At 29.4% G+C, this 18,554-nt stretch overlaps 4 protein-coding genes across 4 annotated transcripts in view; 1 reads left to right on the forward strand and 3 right to left on the reverse strand.

The window, feature by feature from the left end:
- The window catches only part of LOC113399382 (uncharacterized protein C14orf119), a 292,988-nt gene that overhangs the window by 235,328 nt on the left and 39,106 nt on the right, over positions 1 to 18,554 (reverse strand). The gene's annotated exons all lie outside the window — the stretch shown is intronic.
- The window catches only part of LOC113399472 (RNA helicase aquarius), a 75,818-nt gene that overhangs the window by 5,544 nt on the left and 51,720 nt on the right, over positions 1 to 18,554 (forward strand). The window lies entirely within an intron of this gene.
- Positions 280 to 4,677, reverse strand: LOC113399474 (probable G-protein coupled receptor Mth-like 5). Its single transcript, XM_026638617.2, has 8 exons — positions 4,251 to 4,677; positions 4,017 to 4,152; positions 3,483 to 3,663; positions 2,663 to 2,960; positions 2,366 to 2,444; positions 2,096 to 2,292; positions 1,816 to 1,951; positions 280 to 1,511 (listed from the first exon to the last, which is right to left on the reverse strand). Exons 1-8 carry the CDS (start codon positions 4,435 to 4,437, stop codon positions 1,253 to 1,255), a joined length of 1,473 nt encoding a protein of 490 aa, XP_026494402.1. The 5' UTR covers positions 4,438 to 4,677; the 3' UTR covers positions 280 to 1,252.
- On the reverse strand, positions 5,025 to 17,987 carry LOC113399476 (probable G-protein coupled receptor Mth-like 3). Its single transcript, XM_026638618.2, has 9 exons — positions 17,782 to 17,987; positions 9,953 to 10,179; positions 9,401 to 9,589; positions 8,784 to 8,899; positions 8,306 to 8,384; positions 7,772 to 7,935; positions 7,251 to 7,395; positions 6,049 to 6,141; positions 5,025 to 5,957 (listed from the first exon to the last, which is right to left on the reverse strand). The coding sequence occupies exons 1-9, from the start codon at positions 17,785 to 17,787 to the stop codon at positions 5,750 to 5,752; spliced, it is 1,227 nt and encodes a 408-aa protein (XP_026494403.1). The 5' UTR covers positions 17,788 to 17,987; the 3' UTR covers positions 5,025 to 5,749.

Below are 18,554 nucleotides of genomic sequence, written 5' to 3' on the forward strand. Positions count from 1 at the left end.
CTAGTTTAAAGTAAAAATTTGTGTACATTTTTAAATCGCATAAGTCAAAATAGTTAAAAATTTCCAAGTCATGTTAGTGTTAACACCATATACCAATATGCTTACTATAAAATTTGACTTATGCAATTTTATTTAAGCAATTATAGTGCTAGAGAGCTGTACGTAAATTCGATTAAAAAAGCTGCACAATATACGCAAAACGCTATACGCGTTATCATACCTACACTCGTTTACATATTTTAGTAAAATTCAGGACGGATAATAATTTATATAAAAATGCAGTCTTAACATTTTTGTGTAATTTCAATAAAGGAAATTTAAAAGAGAACAATATACAAAAAAGTCAGTAATATTGAAATACAAAAGAATAAAGTATGCTTATAATATAATATAACACAATTAACAATTGTTACTTAAAAAAAAACTTTTGGTCCGATTAAAACCTAATTAAGTATCTTAAATGAGCTACTTGAAATTATTTCAAAATTACAAATTTGTATACAAACAGTGTATATTAGTTTGAGGACATAAGTGAATTATTTTTATTTATAAATATCAGAAGCAATGTGAAAGAAAAACATTGATATAAAAATTATAAACTTATACAACAAAAATTTGGTACATTATATGGCTTCCATACATAAAAATCGATACTTTAAACACTGCAAAGTACTGGTTTTAGGGAATTCGCGAATGTGTGTAAAATGTATACTTTACAAGCACTCGTGTCATTATTGTAAAATCTCAATTAATGTGTAAATCAGTCAAAATATTACATTATATTCGATTATTTCGCATTTTACTAAAAGTAAAAAAAACAGACATAATGAGATAATTTCAGACCTAATGTATAAAACATATATCAAAAGCCTAGTGATAATCAATAATCACCAGCACCGATAATACTTTACAAAAAAATATTGCTTTGCAAAATACTGTTTGTCTTATTCTAAGGCACTAGCTATGGACACACTGCTCAAAATTTCAGTAAATATAAGTGAATAAATATACTATATGTGTATGTATGTATTTTGTTAAGTCACAAGGTGTGAGAGAATTATACGGATTTTTGTTTTGTGTTATCTCTGAGACTTTTTTAACAAAATATTTACAATACATTATCTTTTTAATAGTTTAACTTGGTTTTTGGTGCTGATTTCATAGTGAACTTTATAACTTGGTAGAATTACTTAATAATATTTTTGATTTTTGTCTCATTTGGATTATTGGTGTTATATATATAAACATTTAATCAATAATTACCACCATTCATATGAGTCATCTCATCTCCCCACTCCCCAGTGGGTATAGGTTCTGCATAACAACAACTCTTTCGTAGCAGAAACATGACATGCGATTGTCTCACTATACACACATAGAATATCAATATTGCTTGCAGTAAATTTACGACTATATGTGCGTATAACAAACCATCAAAGTTCAGCCAAGACAGCAGTAGGAAAATCCATGCCATTGTCATTATTATGAATAGTTGCACAAATAAGTCGAAACTGAAAAGAAAAATTAATAATTTGGATTGATTTTAGGTATCCTTTTTATCATAAAATTATTATTTTTGTTTAAGGTTATTTTTATTTCATGCCTCTTTAATATTTTATGAATCTTTATCATTCATCAGTAACCTATCGGTTTTTAATTATGAGTAACGAACCAATATAGTTGTTCCTATATGTTTATATGACACATAAATGTGACCTCTAAACATAATTTGTTGGAAAATCCTACCCGTTTTCAGGAGATTCGTTTCTTGAATATATTAACTGAACCGTAACAACTAGTTAATATTAAACTCACCATCCTTTGAGCTTGTAATGAATCCTTCCATATATATTTATTCTTTTGATAACTTTTATAGTTGTTATGTAAAAGAATAGATTAAATAATATGGTAAAAGCGATGGGGGTGAAAAATACAGCTATTCCCAGCCATCCTAAAATGTATAATTAAAATATATATTTAGGATTGTTGTCAGATCATATATTATTTTTAATGATTATTAACTTAACTTACCCTTACAAAGAAAGTTTTCGCACTAAAAATAAAATAAAACAAATGAATAAATATGAAACTTTACCTATTGTTTCTTGTTCAACATCCTCAATAAATATTGTTGTTGAAAGTCGCATCTTCTTATATGGATCTATGCCAGTATCAAGTAGATAGTGTGCGCATATAGCCATAGCAGCCATTAGACCAACACATGACCAAACTACACTTGAGTAGTAGCAATATTTACGAACATCCGTTACTCTTAAGAAGACATTTCGGGATCTACAAGACAATCCATAGAAACATTATCCTTTGAGCAAAATATGTATTAGTTAAACATGCTTAATATATTTACTTGAATGTCTTCCAGATGTAGAAACCGAAACTGTTAAGCCAAAAGAATGCACCCAGGAGACTCATGTACAATATTACATCTGAAATAAAATATATATATATATATATATAATAATTGATAAAAATTTGTTTAGAAAACTAAGTTTTGATTTGAAATTCAAAATATATTTTATTTATTAAACATATATTCGAATGTAAAAGTTACATAAAATACAGAAGGAGTAGTAGGATTCTTTTAAATATTATTTTTATTATAAAGATAATAACTATAATATGAATTACACAAAAGTTTACTAACCTGTAACCATAAAGCTTATATGATTACTGTACTCGGTAAATATCCTTACTAAGTCAGCTGCTTGACTGACTATTAAACAGATATTAATAGTTGTTATTATGTTGCCAGCTAAATCACGTAATGTTGGTAACACAAAGTATATAATGGCAACTATTAGAAATAATATCATAGAGATAGCGTGAAACAGAGGATTCAATATTTTCTTCATGAGAAAACTTGTATCTTTCCAATTTATTATAACTTCTGGGACACATACTAATGCATATAGTCCAGTTGCATTTGAACTTGATATAAGTATCTGAAAGTATATAAGGAAACATGCATGACAAATTTTATTTATTTTGATTTGACTAACAATATTGCTTTTTATGCAAATCACACAATATTCATTGTTATTACTTGGTAATGTTATATTGGAGTATTTAATATATTGCACATCAAAGATTCTGTTTTTTATCATTAATGCATAAAATCCGTTTTACAATTTCAATATAGTCAAAATTTTACAAGAAAACTAAAACATTAGAGGTTAAACATAGCAATGCTTGAGTTGTTTACAAATTTCCAACTTTATAATCACCTCTACATTTTATAATCACACGAGAGAGGCAAAGCAAATAGAATTGGACGATTTTCAGGCAGGATTCGCAGAAATTTAATTATAAATAACAAAGCTCTACCATTTTTATAAAGGAATAACTACTGAGTTTCTCACTGGATTCTGGATTCAATAGAATTCACATTATGATCTAGTTACTTTTATGTTTAATTGTTTATAGTGTTGACTTCTGATATGTCTTATTTATGGATAACTACTCACTTTATCTAAACAATATTTGTCTTGGTTATGAATATAGAATGAGGGCTCCTTTTCTTGAGGTATCACAATGGATTCATGGATGCTGTATGTGTTCGTTATTAGTGGGTCATCCTTTATATGATCTGAGCTATGTTCATGATGAATTAAGTGCTGCAGATGTCCATCTGATAACAAATTCAACCTGGAATGTGAAAGTTTCTATGTTATTACCAGTTTTTATTCCAGCTAGTAGGTTATTCTGTACATGTTAACACATTATTATGTTACTATGTTAAATAAAAGCAAATTTTCTATATTCAATAAAATAGCATGAAACTTACTCATTGAATAAGTAATAGCTACCACCGAGACCCAAGTATTCTCGGGTCCATTGTTACTGGCAAAAGAAACTCTCAAAGGTTTTAATAAGACAATTAACTAAATCATTATCAAGCCAAAATATTATCTGACGAAATAGTGTTTTTCAAACTTGGTATGTAGAACGGTAGGTAAAGGTATTTATTTTGAATGTGGAATACATTCTTGCATACTCACTTGTCTTCAGACTTTCCTAAATCAAATATAGGCCTTTGTTGCGTTGTTGCACAATTTGGTACACCATTAATATAACGATAATATTTTACTGAAGTATTTTTGCCATCTTCGGTTTTAAATTCTGGTTCCCATACACCTACAAAAATTATTATTTCATTGTATATTACAATCAATAAGCTTTGAAAAGTTTCACATATAAAGAGGTTATGTTCTGATGTTGATAAATGTACTTACTTTGATTATATTGTTCAGCTAATCTGCATATAGAGTCGACCATAAGCTCGTTAGGTTCGCAACATTTGTTTATTTTCACTGAATTCTGCTGTTCCGACAATTCATTTAAGTCAACGTCTCCAATTTCAGCTTTGACTGTATACAGTGTCAATATTAAAATAGTCAATCTTTGAAACGAAGTGTACATTGTAAATTATAATTTGACTTTCATAACATATAAACAAATTAACTTTTCGTATTGTGTGTAAGGCACGACGCTCGAGGCACTAATTTGTTTCACATAAATACTATTTAGAACGTTAAATGTATCTCATTATTTTCTTTGTTTTATTTTTTGTGATTGAATAATTGTAAATATTTTATAATTTTGTGAAACACTGCAACAGCATTGAACACACATATATCATTTTGACAAACGTCAAATAATGACAGTTGTCGGTTGACTGGTTTGAACTTCAGATGTTTTAATTACTAGATTTGCAAAAGGCAATGATCTATGACCAAACATACTTCAATTTTGATGTATATTAAATCAAAAATTAAAATTATCAAAAGAATTAAGTTTTTAAATGTAGCTGGAGCCAGATATAGCTAACAGAACCGTAGTTAATGTAATTTATAATTAAACCTGAGAAAGACTGAGTAGTTATAATGTTATTAAAAATTTAAAAGTAAACAAAACACAACAGGACGTGAAAGAAAATATAGAAAAAAATCAGACCAAATAATTAAGTTTTACTGATAAAATAATAATAATATTAATAAAACAAGGGGTAATGGAATACTTTGTAATTACTTAACCGCATTTTAAATCCATAACATGCATTTATAAAAGAAATGTTCGATCTTAAATACTAATTTGTATAATAACAAAAATTCTTATAGTATAGTATTTACATTTATGTAAATGCTAATATTAATTACAAGTATTTGTTTGATAATAACTAGAATATAATAATATTATACATTGAAATTAATTATAAATTGCTTGTGGCAACATTTTAACATGGAACTTTAAAGAAATTAACATTTTAAAAATAGATTTTTATAATAATTAATAGTTTTACCAAATTAAGTATTTAATAGATATGTCTTGTTTAAAATTTTATGTTATATCGTCGCATATTTAAAACCTTTCTACATACATTGAAATTCTATATTTCACATTCTAGTTAGAAACCTTTTAATTTATAAATTACATACTTTTACAATTAGTATTCATTTGCGTACACTAAAAGTGATATATATTTTTACGAGATTCAATAACAATAAACTTATAGTATAAATTTTATATGTTTAAAGCTGATCTTAACTAGTTTCTTTTTAATTATATATGTAGTAATAATGTTTACTAGTTAAGATTTATTTTACAATATTTTACATACTGAGTATTGCACTGAGCTAATAAATTATATTATCTGTTTCATACCAGCTGAATCCTGGCAAGAAATTAAATTAAAAAAATAAGATTCTATATTCAATATTTCTAAGTCCTTCTTTTAATTAAGCCTGACCTCTACAGTATCATCGGCTAGAATTTGCTGGTCATCACTATCGTCGTGGGGACTTAGTTTTTCGGCTAATGGGCGGGTTATGCACAAGCAGCAGTTCTCGCTAGCCAGTCCTTGTATGGCTCGCCTTCTAAACACCACCAATATCAAAAATATTACCACTCCTTGAAGGCAATTAAACGTGTCCATTATTTTCCTAAAATTAAACAAAAGTTTATTGCATTAAAACTAAACATGTTACATTTTATGACGAAGATAATAAATTATATGTATTTCTTTTGAATTACCAAATAATGTGTTCTGCGCCGTGTGCAAAGCTGGCAATTTCAAAAATCCAAGATATTCCCATAACGAGGAAAAGTTTAAGGGAAACGAGGAACCTGAAAACATATACTAATATTAAAATCTATACAATTCGTTTTGTCTGTATTAACGATTCATATAACGCACTAACAAATGGTATCTTATCACGACCGATAAGGGAGCCGGTACCTATTTTTAAATAAATTCAATTGTTTTATAATTTTTTGCTTGATTAATTATTCTACATTTTCATATAAGATAACTTATCGCATTACTGCAAAATATATTCCTATATCGTAATTATTCAATTGACATTAGCGACTTAATGTTGGTTTACTAATAAATAATGATTTTTATTCTTCTCGAAAAAACAAATCTAACCAATCTCATATTAATGCTTAACAATACCTACTTTGTAAAAACGATATATGTAGGTAGGTATAATATTTTAACAAAAGGTTTATTTTTTCATTTGTCTCTTGGCCACCGTGGGATTAAAAAATGTTTTTCTTTCCAGTCCCTTGCTAAAAAAAACTTATCTTTTTTTGTGTCTCATGTTTTTTTTATAACATGTAACCTTTGTCGAAGGTTCTGACAATTGAGAAAAAACTTTTTTGTCCATGATTAATGGCGGGGTTTCGAATTTCGATATTTAAAATATTATCTGTATTCTTAAAATATATTGTGTGGTAAGTTTGTGATATTTATACTACTTATACTTATACTTTTAATTTATTTTCCGCTCACGGCTTTATTATTAATATAATTATATGTTAACTTAATTCCCTAATTGTTAAGGTGATTAATTTGCGTAATGTGTATTAAATGGCTATTCATAAGGTAATCAATACGATGGCGATATGACAAATCATCATAATTATAATATGTAAATTCAAGTGTCAGCACTATTGAACTATTCAAAAAGAGACGTATCGCAGTACCGGGATGTTGTATTCGCTTTTTATTTGTATTTCGAAAAAAGCGAATACATGCGCTCCTTACGCATTTACGTTTTGTTTTATAATCTATGTATAATACATTAAATAATCAACATAATCTTTAATATCTTTTGAATAAGCCATTTCATGCACATATCTAAAACTAATCCTTAAAAATTAGGGAATGTTATGCACACCATCCGCCTTTAGTTTTATAATCTGAGGTATTACGTTAAATATAATCTTACTTGTGCTTAAGATTATTTAGCTTGTTCACTTCGTATTTTCTGGTGTGCCTCCATAAACTAATCGATGACATAACAAATAGGATAACATTCACTGCAATAAGAATGGCTATCGGACCGTAGAAAAATAACCATGTTTCAGTACGACCTGAAAATAACGATATAATTAATACACTTATAATATACAATCATCCACTCATGTATACTTTAGTCAAGTGGACTTATAAGCAGCTTCGAATCGTATTTATACATGTTTATCATGCTAATTAAACGTGTTTCTAGTTTGAGATGTTGATTCGAAATTATTTTTATACTATAAACCATTTTGTCTATTCACTGAACAATGTTTTTAAGAACTTATAAGATTTAATTCCATTGATTTTTTTTGAGGTATATCATAGAGCATTATTTTCGTATACAAATGAATTCATATAAATAGTTTTTCTTTCTAATTTAATGAAATTTCGCAGCGTGAGATCATTATCACGGAGCGATTGAGCGTTAAGATCATCAATACTCCTTACCGTTGAACCAGCAACTGTTGTCGCCGATGCCTGGCTTGTAGTGATTTCCCTCCGCGAAGTTTGTAATGAGTGCAACGATCAGAAAGAAAATCGTGCAGCCCCAGGCATAGCAATTGTATATGAAATATTGTTTCTTCTCAGTTTTCTTTAAATAACTCGCATCTCTGTAAATAATAAAGTAAAATAAAAACATGTGCGTCTCGGGACGACCGACAGAAGCAATAACTTAAACTAGTCGCTGCTGTATGCGTAAGAGAAAGGGAAGTCAGACAGGCGTCGTAACGCGTTACGTAACGAAGCGTTTACCCATAAGAAGGTATCATTTAAATATGTTATGATTTGATACCTTTTTAGTAATTTATAGCGGACGGTGTCAACTCAGTTATGAACTTATGAATTAGGGATTGAATACATTTCAACTAAAATATTCTTAAATCGTTTAGTAATTTATATGAAATTTTATATTAAAGAAAGGAAATGATTTTATTGTATGATATTTAAGTTAAATAAAAATATTTCTTAAATACAACTTACTCTACAGTTCTGTACATGTTTATGCTTATCACATTCATCCAGAAGAATGTAGCCATCATCCAGAAGTAGACGAGAAAACCTTAAGGAAAAAAAAATAACTTCAAACTATACTAAAATCATAGTTACCATAGTATTATACTCAGTATCGTCAAGTGTCCCCGAGTGTTCGTGTGCTAAAAACATCGGCATTAAACTGTATCCTGTTTTGATTTTGACATACATATTAAGCTGGACAGCATGGTAGAATAACCTTCAAACCTATTCCTCATGGGCTATTACTTTAATTTTATTTCGATATTGTTTCGAATTGTATCTCAGTATCGACCACACTAATATTTGTCATTGTTGTGTTAGTGAAGTAGAAGAGTTGAGTGTATTTTGTTCAAATAATCCTTTTAAATATAATCCAAAATATTTGTTTATGATATGTAATATAGTAAATAATTTAAACATTAAATGATTAAAAATTTTCGTTTACCTGATATCGTGCATATTTCGCCACTGAACCCTGGACTGAGTTGTAAAACTCCCAGCGATAAGAATCCAAGGGCCATGCTGGCACACATGCACATATAACACACGCCCTGGAGATCCCTGCGGCGATAAAATTATCATTTATTTATGCTTTTAATACTTTTATATTAATTATTTTATGACCATCCTCGAAACTAAAATACGTGAAGTATTTTAATTTTTAAATATTATTTCTAGCGTAAAAAAAGATTATTTATTCCAATTATGTAAGAAAATATTTTCTGTAACGTGAAATAGGACTTAGAACATCTTGTACCTATAGGTTTATTTTTTTATCGACGACAACTGGAATTTTTGTGTAGTTCTAAAAAGGAGTAACTAGCATGAATGGTCATAATCTTATTTTCCTTAATAAATAACATGCTATCGGCCCTACTAATATACGTATCATATTATCGTAAGTCAATATTCAACCTTTTACGATCGGGTTGAGTATCAAAATTACTTAATAAATAATTACTTTGCTGATAATATTGAATATAACAAATAATCTGTTTAGAAACATTCCACACACGAGTCAGCCTTGTTAGAGTTTAGATATAAATAAAATAACACGTTTACCTCATTTGCGGCATATACATGTAAACCGCGAACGTGGCGAGGAGGAATAATACAGAAATAAGCGTAAGGACCCCTCCCGTCTCGATGTCACTGCTACTCGATTTGATCTCCTCGAAGCACACAACCGCCACTGGAATTGTGCCCAGATTGGGATCACTGGCATTCTTATACATTTTGCCAAGACAGTATCTGAAAATAAGAAATTTTATCAAATTATTTTCGTTTTAATAATAATCAACACATTGTTGTTTAAATAGCTTTATTACCAGAGATTTTTGTAAATGCGTTAATTTATCACAACACTAAAAGTAATGTTGACAGATGGAACTTTAATTTAACACTGAATTATAAAATGGTATTGAATATCCGCAATTTTTCTCCATGTATGAGTAATAAACGTTAACCCATACAATAACATATATAATATTATTATATTAATTTAAATATATGACTAATTTGACTGGACTGAGCTTTTTAAATTCTGTAAGGGCCTGTATATTACGGTTGTGTTATAATAGTACAGGCACAGGTAATTTTAGTACAGGTACTTACAAACTAGGATCCTCTACAAACACATAGCTCGGAGAATCCTGTGTGGACACTTTGTAGCCATTTAAGATGACGTCTTTGAGCAGCATGTGTCCGAGGGTACAATGCATGTTGATCTTCGAAGTGGCATTCCCACAGAATCCTCGTGGCCGAATAATCTCATCGTTGACACAGCAAGGATTGGTCGAAAGAGCCAATCCGATCAAAGAAAATAGTAAAATAATTATCTCCTGCAAATAATATTTATTATGTATTAACTATTTGAAAATTATAAACAGAGTAATACTTAAAAAATACTATTATTATAGTACTTTAGATAGCTACTTTGCGCGGCTTCACAAACATTATACACTACTACTCCACCCCGCGTTACTTAACATTATGTTATATAATAAATAATAATATATCTAACGTATGTTTTTTCAAATTGAACTGTAGGATCTTGTGATTAGCTAGTTCAAACAGACAATCATTTTCGCTCAATAATATTAGTATATAGATAAGCTGTTTTTAAAACTCGTATTCAATATACTAACTATGATTTTAAGTGTACAAAATATAAGTATCAAATACTATCTGTCCCGCCTCACGGGTCACAGAATGTATTACTTTAGATATAAATGTACAACTAATTGTCTGTTGCGTCAGTATCATTCACCGCAGAATCCGGTTGCAAGTACATCGAGTTTATTGAACCATATTTATTTATAAACTCATTAACTAAATAATATTTGTCTGATCTGATCTTATCATTCATTATCCCTTATTTATAATACGTAAACGAGAAAACGAACAAACGAACGAGAGGACGATGTTATAAACTCAATCGAAATTCGAATGTTAACTTCCGACATTGAATATGTTCTGCCAATAGTTATGATGAAATAAAAGAGTGTTAACATCACTAAAAAATTCGATTTTCAAATTTATCAGCAGTTTTTTTTATTTATGACTTCTAAGAAAAAAGTTTTCTTATTAAATTTCTGACTAACTTATGAATTTTAAACAATTCATAAATTCGTTTTTATTTGATTAAAAAATTTAAGAAAAAGTGTTGTTTATACTTGATTGTAAAACGAGTTATATCGTAACAGACTTCTAAGTTGTTATTCCCTTTAGCGATTTGTTTCAAATGCTTAAATAATATTATGAATGAGAAAGTGAGATTGTTAGTTACGCTTTCAAGTCTTAACTACTCAACCGATTATCATGAAAATTTTCAGACACGTTGTCAGGAGTGCGGAAAAGGACATGGGTACCTAACATCTGTGTACCGTACCGCTCCTAGGCCCCATCACATGGGCGAAGCCTCAGGCGAAAACTATACATTTATTAATTTAAATACTTTATTGACCACCCCAAAGTAAATGGAACAAAAGGCGGACTTAATTCCTGAAGGTATTCTCTGCCAATCAACCTTTATGTCAAACATATGTATAGTTACTGATATTTCAATACTAAACGTCGGATATGACGTTCTTACGGGATAACTCGACGTAATAGAATGATGTTTGGTTGTAAAAGTAGTTCATAGTATTGCATTATACATTCGAGAATTAATAATACGTTACAGATTGAGCAAACTTTCTTTAATGATATACGATTTACTATAAAATCTTCAGACTTGTTTTTTATCAGGTAATAATAACGATCGGTTTAATAACATAGGAGAACATTAATGAAGTTGTGTCGAAATCATTCATTGGATTAACTGGCGAGAACAAGATTCAAGTTCGTTAGCGTAATTGTATTTATAAAGATTTTATAATCTTTTTGTACCGGAGTAAATAAGTAACGTTAATCCAATCTGAAGAATTTTATTATTTTTAATTATATAACAAACAAAAAAATAAACTAAGTTGATAAACTGTTACACGTATTTACAAAAATATTAAATGTGTTTGTCCTCCTGGGTAAGCCCCGTTTACTTATAGGATTATATACATTTAGCATAATTTCAAAGGACCCATACAGGTTTTCTCACGAGATGTATTATAAACATTATACCTAAGGAGTGCTTGGCCGGATTGAAATCCGTCTTCTTCAATTGAGATCCAAGTATTCTATCTACTGTGCCAAATCTTAAAAATACTAATAAACAAATACAACAATCGGCTTGTGATAATTTAATCGAAAACAAATTTTAAAAATGTTTAAAACAATATGTATGTAGGTACTGATAATACTGGTTCGGCCAGCTAATAAGACATAAAAGTAAACATATTATTATAATAATTATTTATAATATTTATTCAAGTAACCGAGACTCAATTACAAAATTACGATAAAATTAAATTATGTTCGTAATGAAAGAATTATAAACAGAAATGAACACACATTGAAATAGTAGGTCCAGTATTTTGCTTCAGCTTGCTTTGCTACAACTTTACAACAGCGTTGGTCCGCACCCTGCGACTCAAGAATGCGCAACTTTTTCGCACTATTGCGTAAAATCAGTCTATATCAACAAACAGGGATGCTGTTGGTACGAAGTACGTATACGACAACAAAAACGTGGCTACCCCATTAGCCCTAAACGCTTTTTTAAACTGATCACGAAGAGTCAAAAAACTCCACGTGTAAAAAGATATACAGTAAGCGCGGATTAATGTGATCTTTACAGTCCCTGACGCGAGCGAAATTCTGCGGACAATGATAATACATTTTTATCGACAAAGCTTTCGTCTCCCTTCTAATGTCATAATCATCCTTAAGGTTTTTGATTGAAATTTGTCCCAGGTACTATTAATGAACTTTCGAGTCAAGTTCATGATCATTTGCATATTGCATTAATTTTTACAACATGTATTGTTTCAAGTCATTTATTACCAGACTCAAAGATCAGCATGACTTATTTGAAGAATATTTTTTAATATTACCCGTGTGTTAGTTTTTTTTTTACGAGACATTTTTGTTCGAAGACAAAGCAGTTTTTATATTCAAAACCAATGCTACGTGATCCGTACTATTTATCATTTCATAGTCATGTTCCAAGGTCTGCACCGTTTATCGAATAACGAACCTAATCTATTGCCTATATCGAATGATGTATAAAATATATATATTTAGCCCTAATTGTTGATGCATATTAAAAAAAAAAAACTTAATCAAATATTAGATTGGTCTTTGATGCCAGGCGATATTGAATCACCAAGTGCGAGTATGGACAGAGAAAATAGGTCAGGTGGCAATCAGTGCTCGATAATGATATGTAAAGAGGGTAATTTTATTTTGATCTTAGACAAAGGTCGAATCTCTTGTAGTGTGCGGTTCGCGAAATGTATATGGAGGTACGCGTGTCGCGTGTTACCTTATGACAATTGCACGTGTATTTATTTTTGCTTCTTTATCAGTGTGGAATGGTTTAGAATGTTTGTTAATTGTAATAAAGCATTCCTGCTATTCTTTAGTTAGATTGTAACAGCTACTAAATTTCTATAGCGTGGTTTATATTTGGTCTTTATTTCTGTTCTTTATTTTTGGTTTATTATTTCAAAATGAGAAACACTCGTCTACTGGTGGTGATATAATTATAAATAAATTTAAATACATTAAAAATAATTATTACACAATAATTGTAAAAAAAAGTGCCAGTGGTGACCACAAAACATCAGATGACACGGTTGCCCTCCTAACTAAAATCGCCCATCATATAAATAGGATTTTTACAAATTAGATTTAGGCATCAAGATAAAACTAATATGTACATATACTGAATACGCATATATCGAATATGTTTGTTAGTAATACGCATAACGATTCTTCGAATTCTTAGACAATATGTTTGTCAAATGAGGGAAAATAAAGTCGTCACAGGCGGATGACTAATTACAAATATTTATCGCAATGATTTCGCTCGATTGAAGTTAAAATCGTAAACTATGGTAATATTAAAAATCTATAAAAAATGACGTCTTTCTGTTACGAGTTCGCGATTAAACCGATGAATTGCTTTTCATAACGTTTTCTGTGTAACTTTAGCCCAGGGTACTTATTATATGTATATAATATAATATATTATATGTATATAAAATGAACGAAGTCGCGGATTAATGTCAGTATTAAATAAAAATATAGAAAACAACTAGATAATAAGTATGACTGCTATATTATTTTATAAAGTAACGAACTTGTTTCGTTTAATTTATGATCTTAATATCTAATATATATCTACTCAGTATGATTCTCATATTATTAAAATTTTTAATCAATTTACTACGAAATATTGCGAGTTTTCACTTGTTTTATATATGAGAAAAACTTTTTGAACTTCATTTTTAATTTTGTCGACGTCTTAAGGGATGCAAATATTTTTTTAAATTGGTTTTTGAAAATCATATTAAAATACTTATTAATTAGGTATTGTTAAACATCTAGTTAAGATTATTTTGAAGTACAAACGACTCCATCTATCCATCCAAGTTGTCGTGCAATTGTCGCTCCTATCGCACGAACAACTTTGTAATATTATTGTTTAGATTAATTTGCATAACTAAAGAACTGCGTAAATGTATAGTCTCATATATATAAAAAAAAAACAATATAAAAATAAAAATTATACAAAATGACAAGGAATACATTAACATATTTTATTTAAATTAATCGTGTCATATGATTTCGTTCTGAATGCCAATCCTAACTAGTATATAAATAAGCAAAATATCAGTGACTGATTCATCATGGATTTCCGAAACTATAGGCCCTAATGGCTTGAAATTTAGCATAACTCAACTCCTACTGCTAGTACTACTACTCCTTTCAGCACTAAAACGCTCACTAAGAAAGGATTTTTGGAAATTTCACCTTCAAGGAGTGGGGAATTGGGAGGGTAACTATGTATTAATACCACCCGTTCGATGTCTGGACAAATGACTAGTTATATATAAATCCAATAGACTACCTTACATTGGACCCCCTTCCAACGGTACGGAAAAAGTATGTTTATAAGTTAATTCGACAGTTAATTTTGCTTTAAATGTTCGAGACGATAAATAAAGCATCGCTGATATGTTTTTTGTGCAATGGCGCCATAAACGATAACAAGGCTATCGCAGTGTCACGTTCAGAAGAAAGGAAAATCTTAATAGGCATCTTCTTCTCACTAAATATTATTTGTATTACAAACACAATAATGTTACTTCAGCTCATCGCCTCGTCGGTCTCGTGGCTCATTTAGAAGGCTCACTGAGGTCTTGGGTTTTATTTGTGAGAATTTGGCAGTTCTCGTGCTTCGGAAAACATGTAAAGCTGTCTATCTTGTGCCTGGATCTCTCTGATATCGTGCCAGATCGCCGTCCTATGAGATTATGAGAATAACAAAATAGTGTTATAGTTCACGTCAGCGCCGTATCTCCTGCGAAGTTGTATAGTCCTCGACATTGGACGCCGTAGTCGGTCAAGACTTCTTCAATTACTTTTAAATAGTTCAATTTAAAATTTATGGAAGTTAGTCTTTCTTTCGAAGCTTTCTGTTACAGGAATAAATTGAATCTAAAGCTACCACCGGTTCGGTATGCAGATTCTACCGAAAGGAACCGACAAGTGACTCAACAGTTAGCCTTTTTTCTCGAATGGAATATATAGCAATATATAATTAAATTTATATGTTCTGTATGTATTGTGTAATTAATCTTATAAAAAGTTGATAATGTTTTATTTATATAAAAAATAAGGAATATATTATTAGCCAAAGTAACAGTAAATCTTATAGCAGAGCGAAACTATTCGGATTATAAAAGAATATTCATAAATATTATCTGCACGTGTGTACGACTTTCAATATTCACTGTAGTTATAACCGAGTTAGTTTGTTAAATTGATTGTTTCTGACGAATTTAAGTCGTATCTACTAAACCGATAATCATGAAATTCTGTATCCTCGCTGTCAGGGTTCAAAAAAGGACATAGCATAGTAACACCCACCCTCTGTGCCCTAGTGATGCTTACATACAAGTACATAAGCCTATAAACTTTCTTAATAAAAAACCTGTCTTATGTATCTTTCAAATCGGACTATTGAATTATGAGATTAACGTTTTCAAACAACAAACTCTTTAGCTTTTTATATAAGCATAAAAATTTATATAGTACACTTTAAGTTTACATATTTTCAATTTTATTAAAGTGACATTTCATCTGTCTTTTTAATACTAATATTACATTATAAAAAATAAACATTTATTAATTAATTAAATCTAATAAATTTGCATTATATGACATTAGGAAGTTAATATTTTTTAATCTCAATATTGTTGATGTTAAACATCTTCAAATTATTTTGTTTAATTATGCAAATGTCTCATTCAATTATTTTTTTTTCATGAGTAACTATGTGATATAAACTAAAAATTATAATAAAATAAAAATAAAGATTAAAATTTTTATATGCAAATATTTTGAGTCGTCTTAAAACTGGATTCCGATTCACGTATCTTTATTCTAAGACTGGTTTTTTAATATTGCCTTTGTTATTTACCGTAAAACGATACGCTATATAAAATAAATCATCCTGATATGATCTCGCAAGTTCCTAGCCGTATTAATATTTATCAAAAACAGCTTAGACTTATGGCATAATATACAGACGTTACTACCGTATTTCCAATATTGAAATATTTCATCGTAAACATAACAAATTTACTATTACATTATGACACACAATTTAAGAAGTTAAATAAGTTATTTCAAAAATTTAAAGTTTACGAGATTTCAAGTTTTGAACAGAACTATAATTATATTATGAAATCTAAATAAACAAACAAACTTAAAGGTGAAGTATACGACTGTTCTTTAATCGGCGATAAATAATCTACTACCTACAATTGAACAAAATGTTTATACTCATGTGATTTTGTTGAGGTTGTAATGAGTTTTCATATGTTTTTAAATGAGATATGAATGCGTGTTAAGTTCACAAAGTTCAATATTTCTTTGTGCTACTTTGCAAATATAAATATATTACAACGTAGGTACATTCGTTTAGTTCTTTGTTTTATTTTGTATGACGATCATGTTCACCTCATGTTGTCATGTAATACATAAAGGTAATATAATTTATTACATGATATATCGAATTTCTATTCGAAACTGCACTGCAAACAATTATTGTACAAGTATTACTTCACAATATTTCTTTGATATAAACTATTATCCATTGATTCGAAATTGGTTCGTTTGCTATCATACTAATGTGATATTTTTTATAATGTCCGAACATTATCTTTACAATTAGTTTGTTTTCGATTACATATCATAAAAAGGTCATGCCTGTTTTATGTTTTTTTTTATAGTTGTATATTATAATAAGATAGAGTTACATTCATGTATGAAATAAAAAAAAAGTACAATTGAAATCGATGAAAATTATAAATGATGATGAAATTTGAAATTAAAATATTTATTAAATTATTTCATATTATTCATAAATGGTGTATGGTGTTTTAAAATAATTATAAACAAGGGAATCGCACACACAATTCAAAACCCAACAAGGAGATAATATAATCGTATCAGCTATGATACTAGACTATTGCTACTTATCTATCGACTGCCGCACCGTACGAACAAAACCGCCTCGTTTAAAGCACTTTTATTTTCATTAATTTTCATTCTGGTTGCTAAAGCAATAAAAAACGGATATAGATTTGAATTCTCTGGAAATTTCATCCTAGAAATTTCAATAGAATCAATAAAACAAAACTACCCTCTCATAAATTGTCTACGATACACGCTCACTACTTACTTATTTAAAGCAATAACGCTCAAAACCGTTCTCGTTTGTATATAATTTATTAAAAATATATGTAAACTGTTTTTATTAAAATAATCCTTACCTTCATGGTAATATTTTATCGCGAGAAACAGTTTATCAGGACACGTTTGCAACGCGACATGCGCCGAATCACTTCACCCTACGACTGGCGTCAAAGGGGCGTTAATCATCTGCGATCGTATTGCTTTTGAAATGAAATCGTTTCTAGATATCCGTTGCCAGCACGAGATGCGCGTGCGCCGCCGCCGCTGTCACCGACTGAGTAAACAAGTTCCTTTTACATGCCAGGAGCCGGTTCCTTTGTAAGGGCTATGTTAATTGGGTCATAATTTAACCTTTCGCTAAAATACACAAGAATTTCTATTTTCAGAAACGTGTGTCTTTTTGTATCCGACGTACCATCAGTGAATAAAATCTTTAACGTTTCAAATTATAAAGAATTATAGCAGAAAATTACAAATGAAAGTTATTTTTTTAAATTATCAAACATTGTTTTTAAAGAAAAATATTACGTCTGTTTCATGCTATCACGGCTAAACTATCGGTCAATAAATAAACGTTTTATTTTGTATTTAATTAGCGTTAACTTCGAATAAATGTAATACGTGATAACGATATTTGGTGCGTTAAATCATTGGTCAAAGGCTAAAGCCCAGTCGGTTGATTAACCTGCTAGAAAAAAGAATTTGTAAGATTTGTGAAATGAGCCTTTTTGTATTATTAAATATTCATGCTAGTTACCAAATTAAAAAAGTTATTATAATTATATCAAACATATGTTTATTATATTGTTAAATTTTTATTACATGCTTATCAACTTTAGTATTCCAAAAA

Source organism: Vanessa tameamea, chromosome 19, assembly GCF_037043105.1.
Source record: "Vanessa tameamea isolate UH-Manoa-2023 chromosome 19, ilVanTame1 primary haplotype, whole genome shotgun sequence".
In the NCBI taxonomy this organism is placed as follows: domain Eukaryota; kingdom Metazoa; phylum Arthropoda; class Insecta; order Lepidoptera; family Nymphalidae; genus Vanessa; species Vanessa tameamea.

Coding starts and splice junctions, on each gene's coding strand:
- LOC113399474 (XM_026638617.2), bottom strand. CDS start 4,437: ATGTACACTTCGTTTCAAAGATTGACTATTTTAATATTGACACTGTAT. Junction 2,293..2,365: donor TACATCTGGAAGACATTCAA/GTAAATATATTA, acceptor ATTGTCTTGTAG/ATCCCGAAATGTCTTCTTAA. Junction 1,952..2,095: donor TGTTGAACAAGAAACAATAG/GTAAAGTTTCAT, acceptor TATACATTTTAG/GATGGCTGGGAATAGCTGTA.
- LOC113399476 (XM_026638618.2), bottom strand. Junction 8,900..9,400: donor ATGTATATGCCGCAAATGAG/GTAAACGTGTTA, acceptor TTATCGCCGCAG/GGATCTCCAGGGCGTGTGTT. Junction 6,142..7,250: donor CTAAATAATCTTAAGCACAA/GTAAGATTATAT, acceptor ATATGTTTTCAG/GTTCCTCGTTTCCCTTAAAC.